At 40.6% G+C, this 13,631-nt stretch overlaps 1 protein-coding gene across 2 annotated transcripts in view; it reads left to right on the plus strand.

Moving 5' to 3' along the window:
- Window positions 1–1,019: 1,019 nt before the first annotated feature.
- The window catches only part of triobpb (TRIO and F-actin binding protein b), a 32,620-nt gene continuing 20,008 nt past the window's right edge, over window positions 1,020–13,631 (plus strand). The window contains exons 1-6 of one of the 2 annotated variants that reach the window (XM_088091355.1): window positions 1,020–1,306; window positions 2,399–2,544; window positions 4,183–4,367; window positions 4,731–6,798; window positions 8,029–8,146; window positions 9,665–9,736. In XM_088091355.1, coding sequence (XP_087947481.1) covers window positions 1,058–1,306; window positions 2,399–2,544; window positions 4,183–4,367; window positions 4,731–6,798; window positions 8,029–8,146; window positions 9,665–9,736 — 2,838 coding nt within the window. In that variant the 5' untranslated portion in view covers window positions 1,020–1,057. Of the gene's footprint in view, window positions 1,307–2,398; window positions 2,545–4,182; window positions 4,368–4,730; window positions 6,799–8,028; window positions 8,147–9,664; window positions 9,737–11,468; window positions 11,856–13,631 lie in introns of those variants that run through there. The other variant, XM_042505791.2, reaches the window with a different exon arrangement.

Below are 13,631 nucleotides of genomic sequence, written 5' to 3' on the forward strand. Positions count from 1 at the left end.
GTGCCTCCTACAGCCGAGAACCTTAAACCACAACGCTCTGAATGTATGTCCATCCCCCACCTCACCGGTGTTTATTTATTTACGTTAACCTGAGCCAGCGTGTGCCAGCTGTCACTAACCTGCATGAGCGTTTCATTTCGCTTTCTAAAGCCCATGATATTTAATACAACCGCTCAATTGAGGAACCGGCAGGCCACCGGCTCCATGTTGGCTCCAGGTTCCAGCGTACGCTTCGGGGTCTCCGCTGTGTTAACTGAGAGCCGTCATGGCCGACACAGGTGCTTCAGTTTCACTCATTGTCAGAGCAGCCAATCGGATTGATTTGAGGGTTTGGCAGCTCGGGAGGATAGAGAGCATGGGGGAAGAGGAGGCATGTGCCTGATGGGGGTCTGATGGGCAGTTTATCCTCAGACTCTTGATGACAAAGTGGAGCTGACAGCAGGAGACTCTTGTCAGGTAATTCTCTATCATTTTTATATCAAAACCATATTTTCTGCTTTCATTATGATAATTTTTACTGCTTTAATAGCTCCAGTTACTCTAATTTCCAGAGACTGTGTGCTTGTAAGTGCTGTGAGGTAAAAGTGCATATGAGTTGTGGTTGGTAGTAACGCTACTCTGCAGGGAGCTTTGACTTTACTCTGACTGGATTGTGTTTCACTGTCCTCTTGTGTGATTAGTTATCACCTACTTTAACAGCCGCTCTTCCATGAACCATGAAATAAAAGATCCTCTTTAGTATTCATTCAGAGCTGCTGCTCTGTGCTTACACCTGTCCCCCAGAACTGCAGCGTCACACCATGACTCAACACCTTTCTCGAGAAAACTGTAATTTTATCGCACTTTATTGTGGAAGATGCCGTGAAAATGTTCAAATCAACATGTGTTTTTGCATCAGCACATACTTTTAAAGTGCCTGACACATTTCTTGCAGAAGTCTTCCATTTATACTCATAGAAGTCTTTGTTTTATTTTTCATTTTGATTCTTTAACCTTTTGCTCTCCAGTTTTCTCCCAGTGATGCAATGACTGGGCGGGCTCCCCCTCCACACTCACCATGCCCCTCTCCGGCGACGAGCCCATCTGCCCCAAGTTCCAGCCCAACATCTTCGACCCCTCCCGCTGCCACGACTGCCTGCGCCAGAGGCACCTGCACGCCGGCGCAGGGGAGAGCGCAGCCGAGAAATCCGCAGCAGAGGCCGGGATCGGGACAAAAACTGGGACTGAAACTGGGATCGGATCTGGGAAAGGAGCGCTGCTGACGCCGATCTCATCCCAGGCGGAGGAAAGAGACACCAGCAGCAAGGTGAGAATGAAGGGAGGGGCAGAGGAGGAGAGAGGGGGATGAAGGGAGGTAGAAAATGTGCTGAGTGATGGGAGTAGCTGAAGGTAGGCAGAAAGGTGAGAAGTCACAGGTTGAAATCCAAAAAACTGAGGTTTAAGAGAAACAGAAGAACATGAAGAACTACTGTAATGCTCAAATGTAACTTGCAGATCAGAAATGATGCACACGTTTCTTTATGTTATTTAGAATAGAAAAACAATCTATTAAAACAGGACAAAACTTCTCAAAAGTTTCTCTGGATTTGCACACAACCATGTCTCATCTAACACCGTCCAAGTGTAAACACAGTTCACGAGATCGTGCATGAGTCTTTTGTTGCTTGTGGGAAAACTACAAAAAGGTCAGAGGCGGAGAACGAGGAGCAGGGTGAAGCAGTGGCTCCTATTATAAATTAACGAAGCTGGATCACTTTCTGCCCTCTTGGGAATCACTTGTAATATTAGACAAAGGGGCAACATACAGATACGTACATTCATGTTTCTGCACAGTATTAAAACTGTACTTTTTTCAGTGTATCCTGCTTATATAAAATAACCACAGTTGCCTGGCTTTAGAATAATATATTAAAGCACATAGTTGATCATGAGTTGTACCAGTCTTGCTCCACCTGTACTTTTTTGGGAAGTTGCAGGTATGCATGCTGATTTCTGACATTCACAATTTTTAAAGTCAAAGTTTAAGATCTTTTTTAAGACATCTTAAGGCGCAGGGAAGGCTTTATAAAAATGTGATGAAATATTAATGAGGAAAGCCACGAGCCGGGTCGAGTTACAGAGGTGTAACCCTAATCGAACAGCAGACTGAACATGTGAGTGTGTGTCAGAGAGGACACACTCAGAGGACAGACACTCTTCAGCTAACCCTCTAACTCAAAGAGACAGACAAATAGATCTAGGATTCCTACCCTGATTGTAAAGGAAGTGATTATTTCCAGTGCAGGTATAGAAAAAGTTGTTAGTTAATTCAGTACTCGTCACATCATCAGTGCTGCTTCCTCTGAGAGTTTGGTTCGCCGTTGTGATTGGCTTGTGTCTCACCTTATCATCCTATCAGGAGGACTCTGACGGTCTGTCGGTGGTGAGCAGCTACTGTGATGTCAATGGAGGCCGTCTGGGTTATAGGGAGAGCTCTTTGTGCATCCTGAGCCCCGACTGTGAGCTTTATATCTGTGACGGTGACGACGACGACAGCACTGACAGGTAAGATGATGATAATCCGTCATTTAGGAGAGCTGGAACTGTAGACTTTATTGTATATTGTTTAGGGTTCCTGGTGCCATAGAAAAATTGCAATAGTTTCATTTTTCGGGACTGGAAAAAGTCATGCAATTTGTAAATTAATTCGAAGTTTTGGAAAAGTGATGGAATTTTGTTGCACAACCAACTATTGGAGATTTGAAAAGGTTTCTGTTTATTTTTCATACTATTGTTAACATTTGGAGTGAAGTATACCATGCAGTTGTGCTCATGTTATACGTTGTCATACATTTTATTAGGGGTCCTTTAAAGGTCATGGAAAAGTTTTGAAATTTTGTCCATGAAAATGTATGAATATTGCTATTTCAGTAACTGTATTGTCACCACAATACTTTTAAGTTTTTCTTGTTCTGTTCACCAAGTTTTCTGCATCTTTCATGTTACAAGATTCACTTACAAAGTTACAAGGGCTTGATTTCGGTACTCACTATCTTCAAGGTATCGACCAGAATATACTGGAGGGTTCCTGCAGATCCTTCAAAAGTCTTAAAAGTCATTAGAAGTCATTAATCTAAAAATAAGGTCTTACTTGGTATTAAACTGACTTAAATTAATCATTCAAAAGTCTCAAAAAATGCTCAGCTAGGGAAGCATGACCGTGAATGTTTTTTTCTGATGTTGCATTGTGCAGTTTCAAAATAATCTGAAACATTTATTTTTTATCAAATAATACAATAAATTCCTCGTCTTTGGCTCATCATGTTGGTAATCCAAATATTGGAATCTCTAAACAAAATCACCAAGAAACCCCATTCAGAAATGCCAGATATTTTGTACCTTTACTGGTAGCCCAAATAGATATGTTTATGATAATATAATATGCTCATTATATTCCACGTGCTCCGCTGTAAAAAGCGTCCCTTTTCTTCAACATTATATGTAGATAATTAAACTTTTTCACTGGACAAAAAAACTCATTTTATGTTACAAAAAAACATTTGGGAAAAATAAAACTGGATATTAGAAATTTGGTCTTAAACGTCAGTCCTGTTGGCATTTTTTTAAAAAAGTCTCAAATATAACCTGCCTAAAGCTGCAGGAACCCTGATACCAAATAATACCAAAACCTCTGAAATCAAATGATACCCGCATTAGAGTCTTTTTGTAACCAGATGATAGATAAAAGACTATTTGTATTTTTTTTTTATCTTGCAGCCAATCACCCCAAGTGTTCTTGATTTAGTGCCATGTGTGGTTGGCCCACTAACACAGAAGCTAAAATTAATACAGTCTGTGGTGTGGTGAAGTTGAGCGCAGCGTATTTGACGAATCCAGCAGTTCAATGTGCCGACATGCCACCAAAATGTTCAAAATTGTGGCTATACCGAGCAACTGTAGGTAGAAAAAGGTATCAGTATCAGAGGTATCAGTATCAGTATACTCTGTTGGTACTGGTATTATTTTAAGGTTACTGGTATTGGTACTGGCATTTTAATTTCTTTAATCACTCTATGAAATCGTTCTCTCTTCCTTCTTTTGCCTCTTACCTTTCTCCCTTCCTCCCTCGTCCTCCTCACTCTCCGTCTCTCACCTTTCCATCTCTTCTCTCGTCATTCTTCTCCCATCTCCTCTTCCCCGTAGCTGTCGTGACCAGAGCGACTACCAAGAGTTCAGTGGCTCCGTCAGCGCAGAGGACGAGTACCTGCCCATCCGTCGCCGCACCACCAAACTCGCCATGACCCGGCTCGACCCTCCACCCCACCGGCCCAACCCCCGGGCCTGGATGGACGAAGCTCGGGGCAGGGACAACTTCAGCAGTCAATCAGGTGCATGAAAGCTGACCTCCTGTATTGTTTGTCAGTTCCTTCATTAATTTCTTGGCAGATAGAGTTGGAAAAGATGCAGCACATGTCGAATGAGTCCTGCACCCCAGCCTTCAGTAAACCTATGACTTACAAGCACTTGACCAATCCATATCCAGTTACAGCCAAAGGTGTTCTTTACTTGGCAATACTGTTTGATGTCACCAGCTGAGGTGTCCCAGAGCAATTATCAGTAATACAATATAGCTCGGTTTGTGTCAGGAAACCTGCGGTAGTTTCAGAGTAGTTGATCTTTGATGTGTGCATCATGTTACCCCTCCTTCTTTCTATTTCTGTCACAATGTGCAACTTCTCTTTTTCTTACAGGGTTTAAAGAAGGCAGACAGAAGCGAGAAAGTGGGTACTTCTCCCTTGGGAGGGCAGCAGGTGCCCGTTCGCTGCGTGACAACAGCCCGCCTGCTCCTTACCGACATTTTGAGAGAGGGCATCCCATCTTCAGCAGCAGAAACGTAGAGCCCAAAGACACCATCCCCTTCAGAAACCCTAATCTTGGTGTTGCCTCTGAAAGGCAGATGCCGGAGGCTGTAAATGAGGATATGCATGCTGAAATCCCAGCTCCTGACCCCTATGAAGTTGCAGTTGAGGTTGAGGCACAAGTTGGCCCTCGCTCTCCAAGTCCGACTCCTTTTAAGATCGCAGAGTCGCTTGCCTCAACCGGACGAAAAGGTTTCAGCAGCTCATATGGCCAAGGAAACACTTCCTCTACCTATCAGTCAGGACGTATTGAGTCCTCAAGGCAAAGCTCGGCTCTGCAGTCACGCTCTCCATCTCCTTCTCGTGGGAACTCACCGTTCAGACGCAGTGAGTCCACTACTTCCCTCAGCAGACACAACTTTGATGGCGGAGGATGGTCTCAAGGGACACAGCAAGGGTCAAGAAACTCTTTGCAAGGCACTTATGGGCGCCGTGTTGAGTCAGGAACTCTGCCAAGAAACTTTAAATCATTCACAAGTTCGTTGAAATCCCAGTCCGGCTCAGTTTCTGATTTTAGGAGTGCTTTGAGAAAAAATGAAACAAGTGGGTCTTTGAGTGGTCGGAGGTGTGACAGCAGGAGCTCATCTCCGTCAAGGAGGGACTATACCACTTCAGGCCAAATGTCCCTTCGCAAAACTGAATTCGCCAGCAGTTCATCTCTCGGACGTGGGCACGACAGTCGCACTCCGTCTCCCTCTAGAAGAACTTCTGACAGTCAGAAATATTCACCGCCAAGGAGAAATTACTCGTCAAGCCAATCCATTCTTCGTAAATCTGAATCAGTGTTGTCTCTGAGCGGACGTAGTCACCATGGACGCTGTGGCTCCCCCATAAGAGAAGGCTATGACATTGAAAGCCAGGCTCTGTTACGTAACTCAACAGCTAAAAACGGACCGAATGATGAAGAACATGAAAGCCCCACCATGACTCCATCCAGACGAGGTTACGACACAAGTCAGTCTGTGCTCCGTAAGACTGAATCCAGCCCTGTCATTGGAAGTCGGGGTCAAGCCAGCCGTTGTTCTTCTCCTGGAAGAAGAAGCTGTGAAACTCCAACTCAGTATCAGCTTAGGAAAACAGACACCGGTGGTTCTTTACATGGTCGTAGTCGTGAAAGTCGCAACTCTTCCCCTTCGAGGAGGAGCTATGAAGCGCCTTCTCAGTCTCTGCTGCGCAAGTCTGAAGCAAATAGCTCTGTCAGAAGTCGTGATAGCCAAAGTTTGTCGCCCTCTAGGAGAAGCTATGATGCTCCTGACCAGCGCTCACTGCGGAAAACAGAAACCAGCAGTTCCATTAACAGCAAGAATTACAGTCGCAAACCATCTCCTGTTCGAAACAGTGATCCTCCAGGATACTCCATCCTCAGAAATGCCACTAACGGAGAGTCCAGCCATTCCTTTCAGAGAAAAAATACTTACAATGACACAAAATCTGACTCCTATCGGTCACAGCGCTCCTGGCGGGAGTCAACCCACTCCCTGCACAGCTCTTCGTTATCTCGAGCTGCTTCACCCTCCAGACCGACCACAATCGGCAGCAGAAAAGCTTTTGTCACATTGGAAACACCCAGGAGCCCCGGCAGCAGATCTGGGGTCAGCAGACACGGCCATGAAGATCGCTGCCTTTCCCCAAATGATAAGAGACCCTCCCACCGCATTCGGAGCCCTTCACCCGCACCTCAGATTCAACTGCGGACACACACCTCCTCCCAGAGCTCCATGGAGTCCTCAGAGTCAGGCCAAATGTCGGTGGGGTCCACAGGACGGAGCAGGGAGGAGTACGCCATGATGGCCGACGTGCCGAAAGTCAAAATGATCCATCAGAGAGAAGTGCCGGGCCACGCCGGGCGGCCTCCGAACCAGCAGCCTTCTCGGAGACAGGAGCTCTTTAAACCAGCCAGGTCAGACTCGTTTTTCAGTGCAGAGAACAGAAGTGATTTTATATTGAAACACATTGAGAAATAGACCAGTTACTGTCATGTTTATGGTCAAAGGCCCCCTACTGTAAAAAGTCAGATTTCCATGTCTTTTCATTTTTTTTTTATCATAAAGCATGTATAGGTGCCATGTAATACGTATCACAAACTAGGGATGACACTTTTGATTATTTTTGCTTTCGATAGCCTGACACCCATTAACAAGGGCTGAGCGATAAAACGATAATGATACCAATCGCAAAATAACTTTTCCTTGTTTGAAATATGAGACATAATCGATAAAACACATTTCAGCCATGTTTTGACAGACAACACGAACAGCCAATGATAATAAGGATAGCGCTGTAGCGAACCAAATGCAGTGAATGATTTTGACTCTAGAACAGCTGAGTGTTTGACAGCCACAGCGTTTTACAGAAATAGTGATTTGATGTATATCGTGACATATGTCGATAGCTACTGATATGAAAAAAAATATTGTGAGAAGACTTTATTCCATATCGGCCATTTTATTGTCACCTTTTCCTAATTTCTTGCAATTTGTGGTACATCTCTTGCCAAGTCGCTAATTTCCGTTTTAGTCATGTTTTAAAACAAAGGTCTTTTAAAAGGCAAGATTTAAATGCATGTGAAAGGCATCTGAACGAAGCACAACAGAACTGATGTTCCAGGTTTCAAAGGGGTTTATGGATAGCTTATCATTGTTGGTGTTAAGTAACCTTTTACACATTTTCATGCACGCAGTGTGTACTCAGAAACTGCCTTTAAACCAGCTGTCAAAATTTTTCAAATCTGTGATGTCACAACTATACTACATAAGCTGCCGCTATAGTGTCATCCCGGTCACTGCTCGGCTGAAATGATGCTGCTGATGCAAAGAAACATAGAGCCATAGAGCATAGATGTGGAAAACGTGAAAACATTAACCAATGAGAGCAGGTTTGGTTTTTCAAGAGTGTGTCTTAAGGAAATAGGCGCTGAAATGTAGCATTTCAAACAGAGGGTGAATACGGTTTTATTCAGTCAGTATGAGAAAAATGTTTTTCTTTTTTTTTTACAAAAAAGCATGTAAACGTGTTCTAATAGAAACCCCAAATATAAGTATGAACCTGAAAATGAGTACAATAAGGGACCTTTAATGATGCAGAAATTGGAAAGAAATAGAAAAATTATGTTGTGTTTGTGTTGTTTCAGCCACTCCCTGAGCAAGCATCCTTCCAGAGAGTGGGATGACACAGGGGACACTGAGAGGGACTGGCACTACGGTGGCAGTGGGCATCTATCCCGAGCTCAGTCCTCCACCTCCCTGCAGGTAGGCTGGTGGTGGCGAACGAGTGTTTTATTAATGGATGAAAAAAGCTTAGCTAGCTGAGTTTTGGGTTTTTTTAAACTTAACTTATTGATTTAGCTGTCTAAACCCATGTTTTATTAGAGTAGCCTTGATAAAACTGCACATTATAGGCAGAATATTACATTTAGCAAACTACAGTAGTACACTGACTCAGCCCTTTGGATTTTTGAGATTTCAAAGCATATATAGAGAAAAAGTGGTAACAGCATAGAAAGGGCTGGGAATCAAGCATAAAACTGAGTGCATTGCATTAAGGGAAGACACTACCAGTGAATAGAATTAAACTTTTAACTATTAGATATCAATATGAAACTTTGCCACCTGATTAATCACATTAAAACAAGTATTTTGTTATGTTTAAAAATACAGTTGAGACCCCTTCTAATTTAATATGCACTATTTTGCATGTATTTCCAGAGCAGTAGCCTGAGCTCTTGATAAAGCTAGGTTCAAAGTTCTTTCTTTTTAATTTTGTTGACATAGTCAAAAGTCTTTACAGAGTAAATTTAGGATATTTCTCTTCATCACAGAAAATAAAAAAACACTGTCTGCAATTGTAAAAAAAAAACAACAAAACCAAACATTTTTGTCATGTTTTTCTGAATAAAATGTTTGGTGAATGTAAGCGTCACTGAAGTGGATATTTCTGGCATAGACAATGAGAAAAAACGTTTTCTGCATTTAAAATTATATATTCTAAAATTCCATACGTTTTTTGACAAAACAACTTCCCCCAATAATTGCTTTTTTTGAAAAATATAAAACTATGTTTGTGTTGTGTTTTTTTAAATTAATTTTTAATTTATTTTTTAAATCAGAAATACTTCATTGAGGGAAGATTGTGATCCATCACAGTCTGTCTGATGCTAAGCATGGAGAATTAAAGTAGAAATGAGAAGTACGAAAATAACAATGATGTTAAGTATAAAATAAGATAAAAAAAATAAGATTAAAAAATATTATAAATATGTGCATTAGTAAAAATATAAAATATATGTATTATGCTTCAATTTCACACCAGTATGTAAAAATATGCAAAAATGTTAAATACGTATAATGTGCTGAGTACATGAAGTGTGTGAGGAATTACAAAAATATACAAATAGGTGCCTTATGCTGTATTGGAATGTACAAACTAGTATGTAAACATAAATGGGCAGATACAAAATAAAAAATAAAATAAATTCCCCTTTTTCTCTTTCTCATTTGGATTAAATTTTCCATTTAAATTTTTCCAAAAAAAGCCATTGCATGTAGTGTCTCCCCTTAAGCACATTTTCTCCCTTGCACAATATAATCCATTGCAGTGGAATTGCAGCTGTGCGGTTGTCACCTGCAGAATATGTTAATGCTTAACCACATCTTCCACATACCATGCAGCAGATCAGAAATAGTCTGTGGATGTGAAACTGCGGAGGTTTTTGTGTTTGCTCAGTGGCACGTTGATTATCTTCATAACTGCGAGCTGGTCTTTTCCAGAGGTCTGGCAGTCCCACGGCAGATGAGGGCAGTTCTTGGAAAGGTAACCACCACAGATCAGAACAAATGCAGGTACGTGATACAGCGTGTATTTACTGTAAATGTGCTCTTACTGTGTGTATGTGGGAAACAACCTCTCTCCTCCTGCTGAGGGTGAAAGTACATTTTCCTAACACTAATATTTGCAGTGAGCATAATAAACCTGCCACACACATGCTTCAAAACAAATTTACTGCCCTTCAGTCTATTTAAATGTACAGTATCTTTTTGTTACACATTTACTAGGCATGTTGGAAGCTTCTCACAGATCCTGTCTATAATTGTAAAAGTTTTATGTACTTGGCACCCAAAGCTGCTGCAGTATCTACAGTTTAACTGTTAACGGCTGTTCGCTGCGTGTCTATAGACTTCACCTACACCCTACAGGCATTTCATAAGACTGACTGAGCTTTGTCAATTGTGGTCTGCTGGGGCATGTGTTGAAATTCCTGAACTGAAACCAATAGCTACCAAGAGAGGATTTTGGAGGGGGGAGTGCCACTTTGTTTGCAAGCCTAAAATGTTTTCAGGCTGGAAAATACAGCAAGTAAGGGACTGTACTTTATTTATTAGAGTACAGGGGTGGTGATTTTTAAAAAGTTTTTTTTTTTTAATATGATGACCCTCCCTGGATCTACAAATATTTTTCCCTGAGTGACGAGTGAAATGCACGACCCTCCCTCCACTACAATTAACCTTATTTCACAGTTTTTTTTAATAAAGATAAATTGTGTGATTTTGAAAAAACAACAACATGCCTTTAAAACCCACTTACGGTTTGGAGGGCATTAAAATAAATACAAAATACAAAAGGGGGTTGTGCAAATAATATGTCAAATAATCTTTGACATTTGACAATTTTTGGCTTTCGAATACAACTTTAAATGGCTATATTTTGTATTTATTTGACCAAAATTTTTAAAAGCATTTTCTGTAAATATTTTTTACATTCATGAATTTAATGCTTTTTAAGACTTTTTAAGGATTTGTGGGAACCCTGGTCAAGACTAAAAAAACACTAAGTCACACCCTGCCTCTGATAAATAAAGTACAGTCCATATGTCCCTCCCCAGTGCTTAAAAAAATATTTGAAGTGCCTCCACTGTTTTGCACCACCCACTCCCCTGTCATAAATAACTAACAGTCTCTAAATTTGTACAAGAGAGCACCAAGGGAGTCAGAGTAGTCATTTTTAAATATTTTTTCATTGCTTTCGGTGCGATTATCTGGAGTTATGTTCTTCCTCGTGGTGTGAGGACCCCTCAAGATCCCCCCATAGAAATAATATATCAAATTATTTTCCCAAAAAATAGATATTACAAATTATTAAGATTTTATAATGCAAAATTAGAAAACATGTCTGAGTATTTTCAGCAGTTGATTTAAGTCAATTTAATACCAATTAAGAATTTGCGGGAACTCTGGTTTAAGATTTAAAAAGTCACACTCAAGCCTCCCCCCACCTCTGAGAAATAACGAACAGTCCCTAAATTTCTACAAGGCAGCACTAAAGTTTCCATGTGTAGGTGCCCCAAGATTTTAAAGTTTAGTTTCGAGTAAAAGTGACACTTCATATTAAACAGTTTGTTTTAAACGATTTCGTCTGATTTTGGGTGCATTTACTCAGTTATGTTCATCCTCGTGGTATTGGGGACCCCTCTGGATCCCCCTCAGCCCCTGGAGGTCCCCGGACACCCGGGGGTTTTCAGGGCCGAGCACCGTGTGGTTTAGGTAGGCTTGTTTTCTCAAACGGTCTTCGCGGATCCGCCCAGGAAGTGGCAGACAGAGCCGAGAGAGAGCAGCGAGACAGCAAACCGAGGCTGAGGAGTAACGCTAGCTCCCCACGACTTGTTAAAAAGTTGTGAAATTACGTTTTATTTAACCAAAAAGCGGAGTTTTTCGTGTTTACTCGGGTCGATGTGCTTCCCCCTTAAGACTGGATCTGCTGCTGGCGGCTCGCTTGATTAAGTTAACATGGGGGATGAATGGCGGGGTTTTATCTAATTTCGTCAGCGAGAAAGTGTTTTTTCCCCCGAAAGTTTTAACTAAACTGCGCGGTGAACTTCAGCTAAAGTAGGGTTTTATTTTCGTGAGGTAACGGTACTTGTCTTTTGTCTTTATCTCACCCTCTCCGGATCCTGTTATCATGACGGTAAGTTGAAAAAAGCAGTTTTGTTTTTCCTGTCTGTCACTCCTTCCTGAATGTATACATCAAACAGAAGTATATGTTCATTTTTTAAAATGAAATTTGGCTCGAGATACGGCCATTTTCGTGTCTCATTTTTGGTTAAATTGTGTTTTTAAGGGCGGTTAATGCTGATAACCTCAACAGTTTTTAACGGTCTTTTCTGGTTTGTTTGGCTCGAGGGGTGTGCACGTTAAAGGGGTAGTTCAGATATTTTTTAAAGTGGGGTCATATGGGGAACTAATGCATAGACAGTTAATTACAAAAGTAGATTTTAGTCAACATGCCCCCAGTTTGGAGAAGCAGACAGGTGTACCGACACTGGAACTAAGCAATGTACTGTTGCAGATGGGGGCCAGCAACAAAACATACCGTAAAACTTAAATTATTATTTGTTTAAATCACCGCACTCAACAGGCTTATATTTGGGACAGAAGTCTACATTTAACTGGGTTTTATTCTTTTCACACAAAACTTGTTTAGCAAAGATGGAAATACAATCATGAGCCAAGTACAAGAAAATTACATAGACTTTTTGCCAAAAAGCCTTTTAAAAGGGGAAAGAAAGACAACAAAAAAGCGAGAAATTACCTTAAAAAAAGAAGCTTAAAAATTATAATAATGCTGTAAAATAATATACCCAGAAATAATAAAATTACTGTATGCTTTGATGAGTGTTGGATAAAAAATTGCAGTTTAAATGGGTTTAGGTGATGCTTTTTTTGCACAGAGTATTACACAAAGCTGTGAAAATACTCTCAATTTAACATTTGTTGAAACTAATATTGATACTATTGAGATGGGACTTTTTTAAGGTGGCTAAAATACATTTGTTGCCGACCCCCAACCACAGCAGCAAAGTGTTTAACTTCAGCCTGTTGCTTAAAACTGCTTTGTTTTTTTCTGTTCTTTGAATGCGGAAGTTCCCAGTTAAATTAAGATGTGTACAGTTATGTTACTGTTACAAACGCCTCTTAAAAATGCTGGTTTCCATGTGTGGTGTTAGTTTCATCTGTGCACCTTGTGTTGTTTACAGTAGCATTAGCCAGTAGCTTGAACCGTCTGTGTCAGTTTTTACAGCCAGCTGTGACACACTCCAGTATTTGCACAGCTAAGAAAACCACACTAATGTTTGTTTTTGTTTTTTTTAAATAGCTTCAAGGTATTGCTTCTCCAAACTGCTCCCAGAGACTTCTCAGAAATGAAAATTGTTCTGATAAAACAGATAAAATACTCAAAGTTGAGACTTAATTGTGACCAATGAGACAAAATTCTAAAATTAGTTAGTTAATTAGCCAATAAAGTTTCTTTTGGATCTTATGGTTATCTCAGGGGCGAATTATTTCAGACAAATATAGAGTGGTGCAGTGAGAGGAAGAAAAGAGCATTTTAAGATCTTGAATTAGAATTGGGCTGAGACAACAGGAAGGTTTTTTCTCCGGAGCTAAATTTAATGAGAATGAGAAAATGGTAAAATGTCATTGATGTTACTCTTGAAAACCTGAGCAGCTTGATTTCTTTCAAAAACACGAGAAGAAGGCAACAAAGAAAAGAAGAAATGACCCAAAAATTAACAAGAAATGAGTAAAAAAGTACACGACAATTACCTGAAAATTCCAAATAAATAAGTAAGAACAACAAATTGAAGAAAAATACTATAATGGAAATGACCTGGAAAAAGTGCTTTAAAAATAATTCTCAAACATATTTTTAGATATGCAATTATGATATTTTTTCTTTTTA

This window comes from Plectropomus leopardus, chromosome 18 (assembly GCF_026936395.1).
Source record: "Plectropomus leopardus strain MGB_pleo_1.0 chromosome 18, ASM2693639v1, whole genome shotgun sequence".
Classification (NCBI taxonomy): domain Eukaryota; kingdom Metazoa; phylum Chordata; class Actinopteri; order Perciformes; family Serranidae; genus Plectropomus; species Plectropomus leopardus.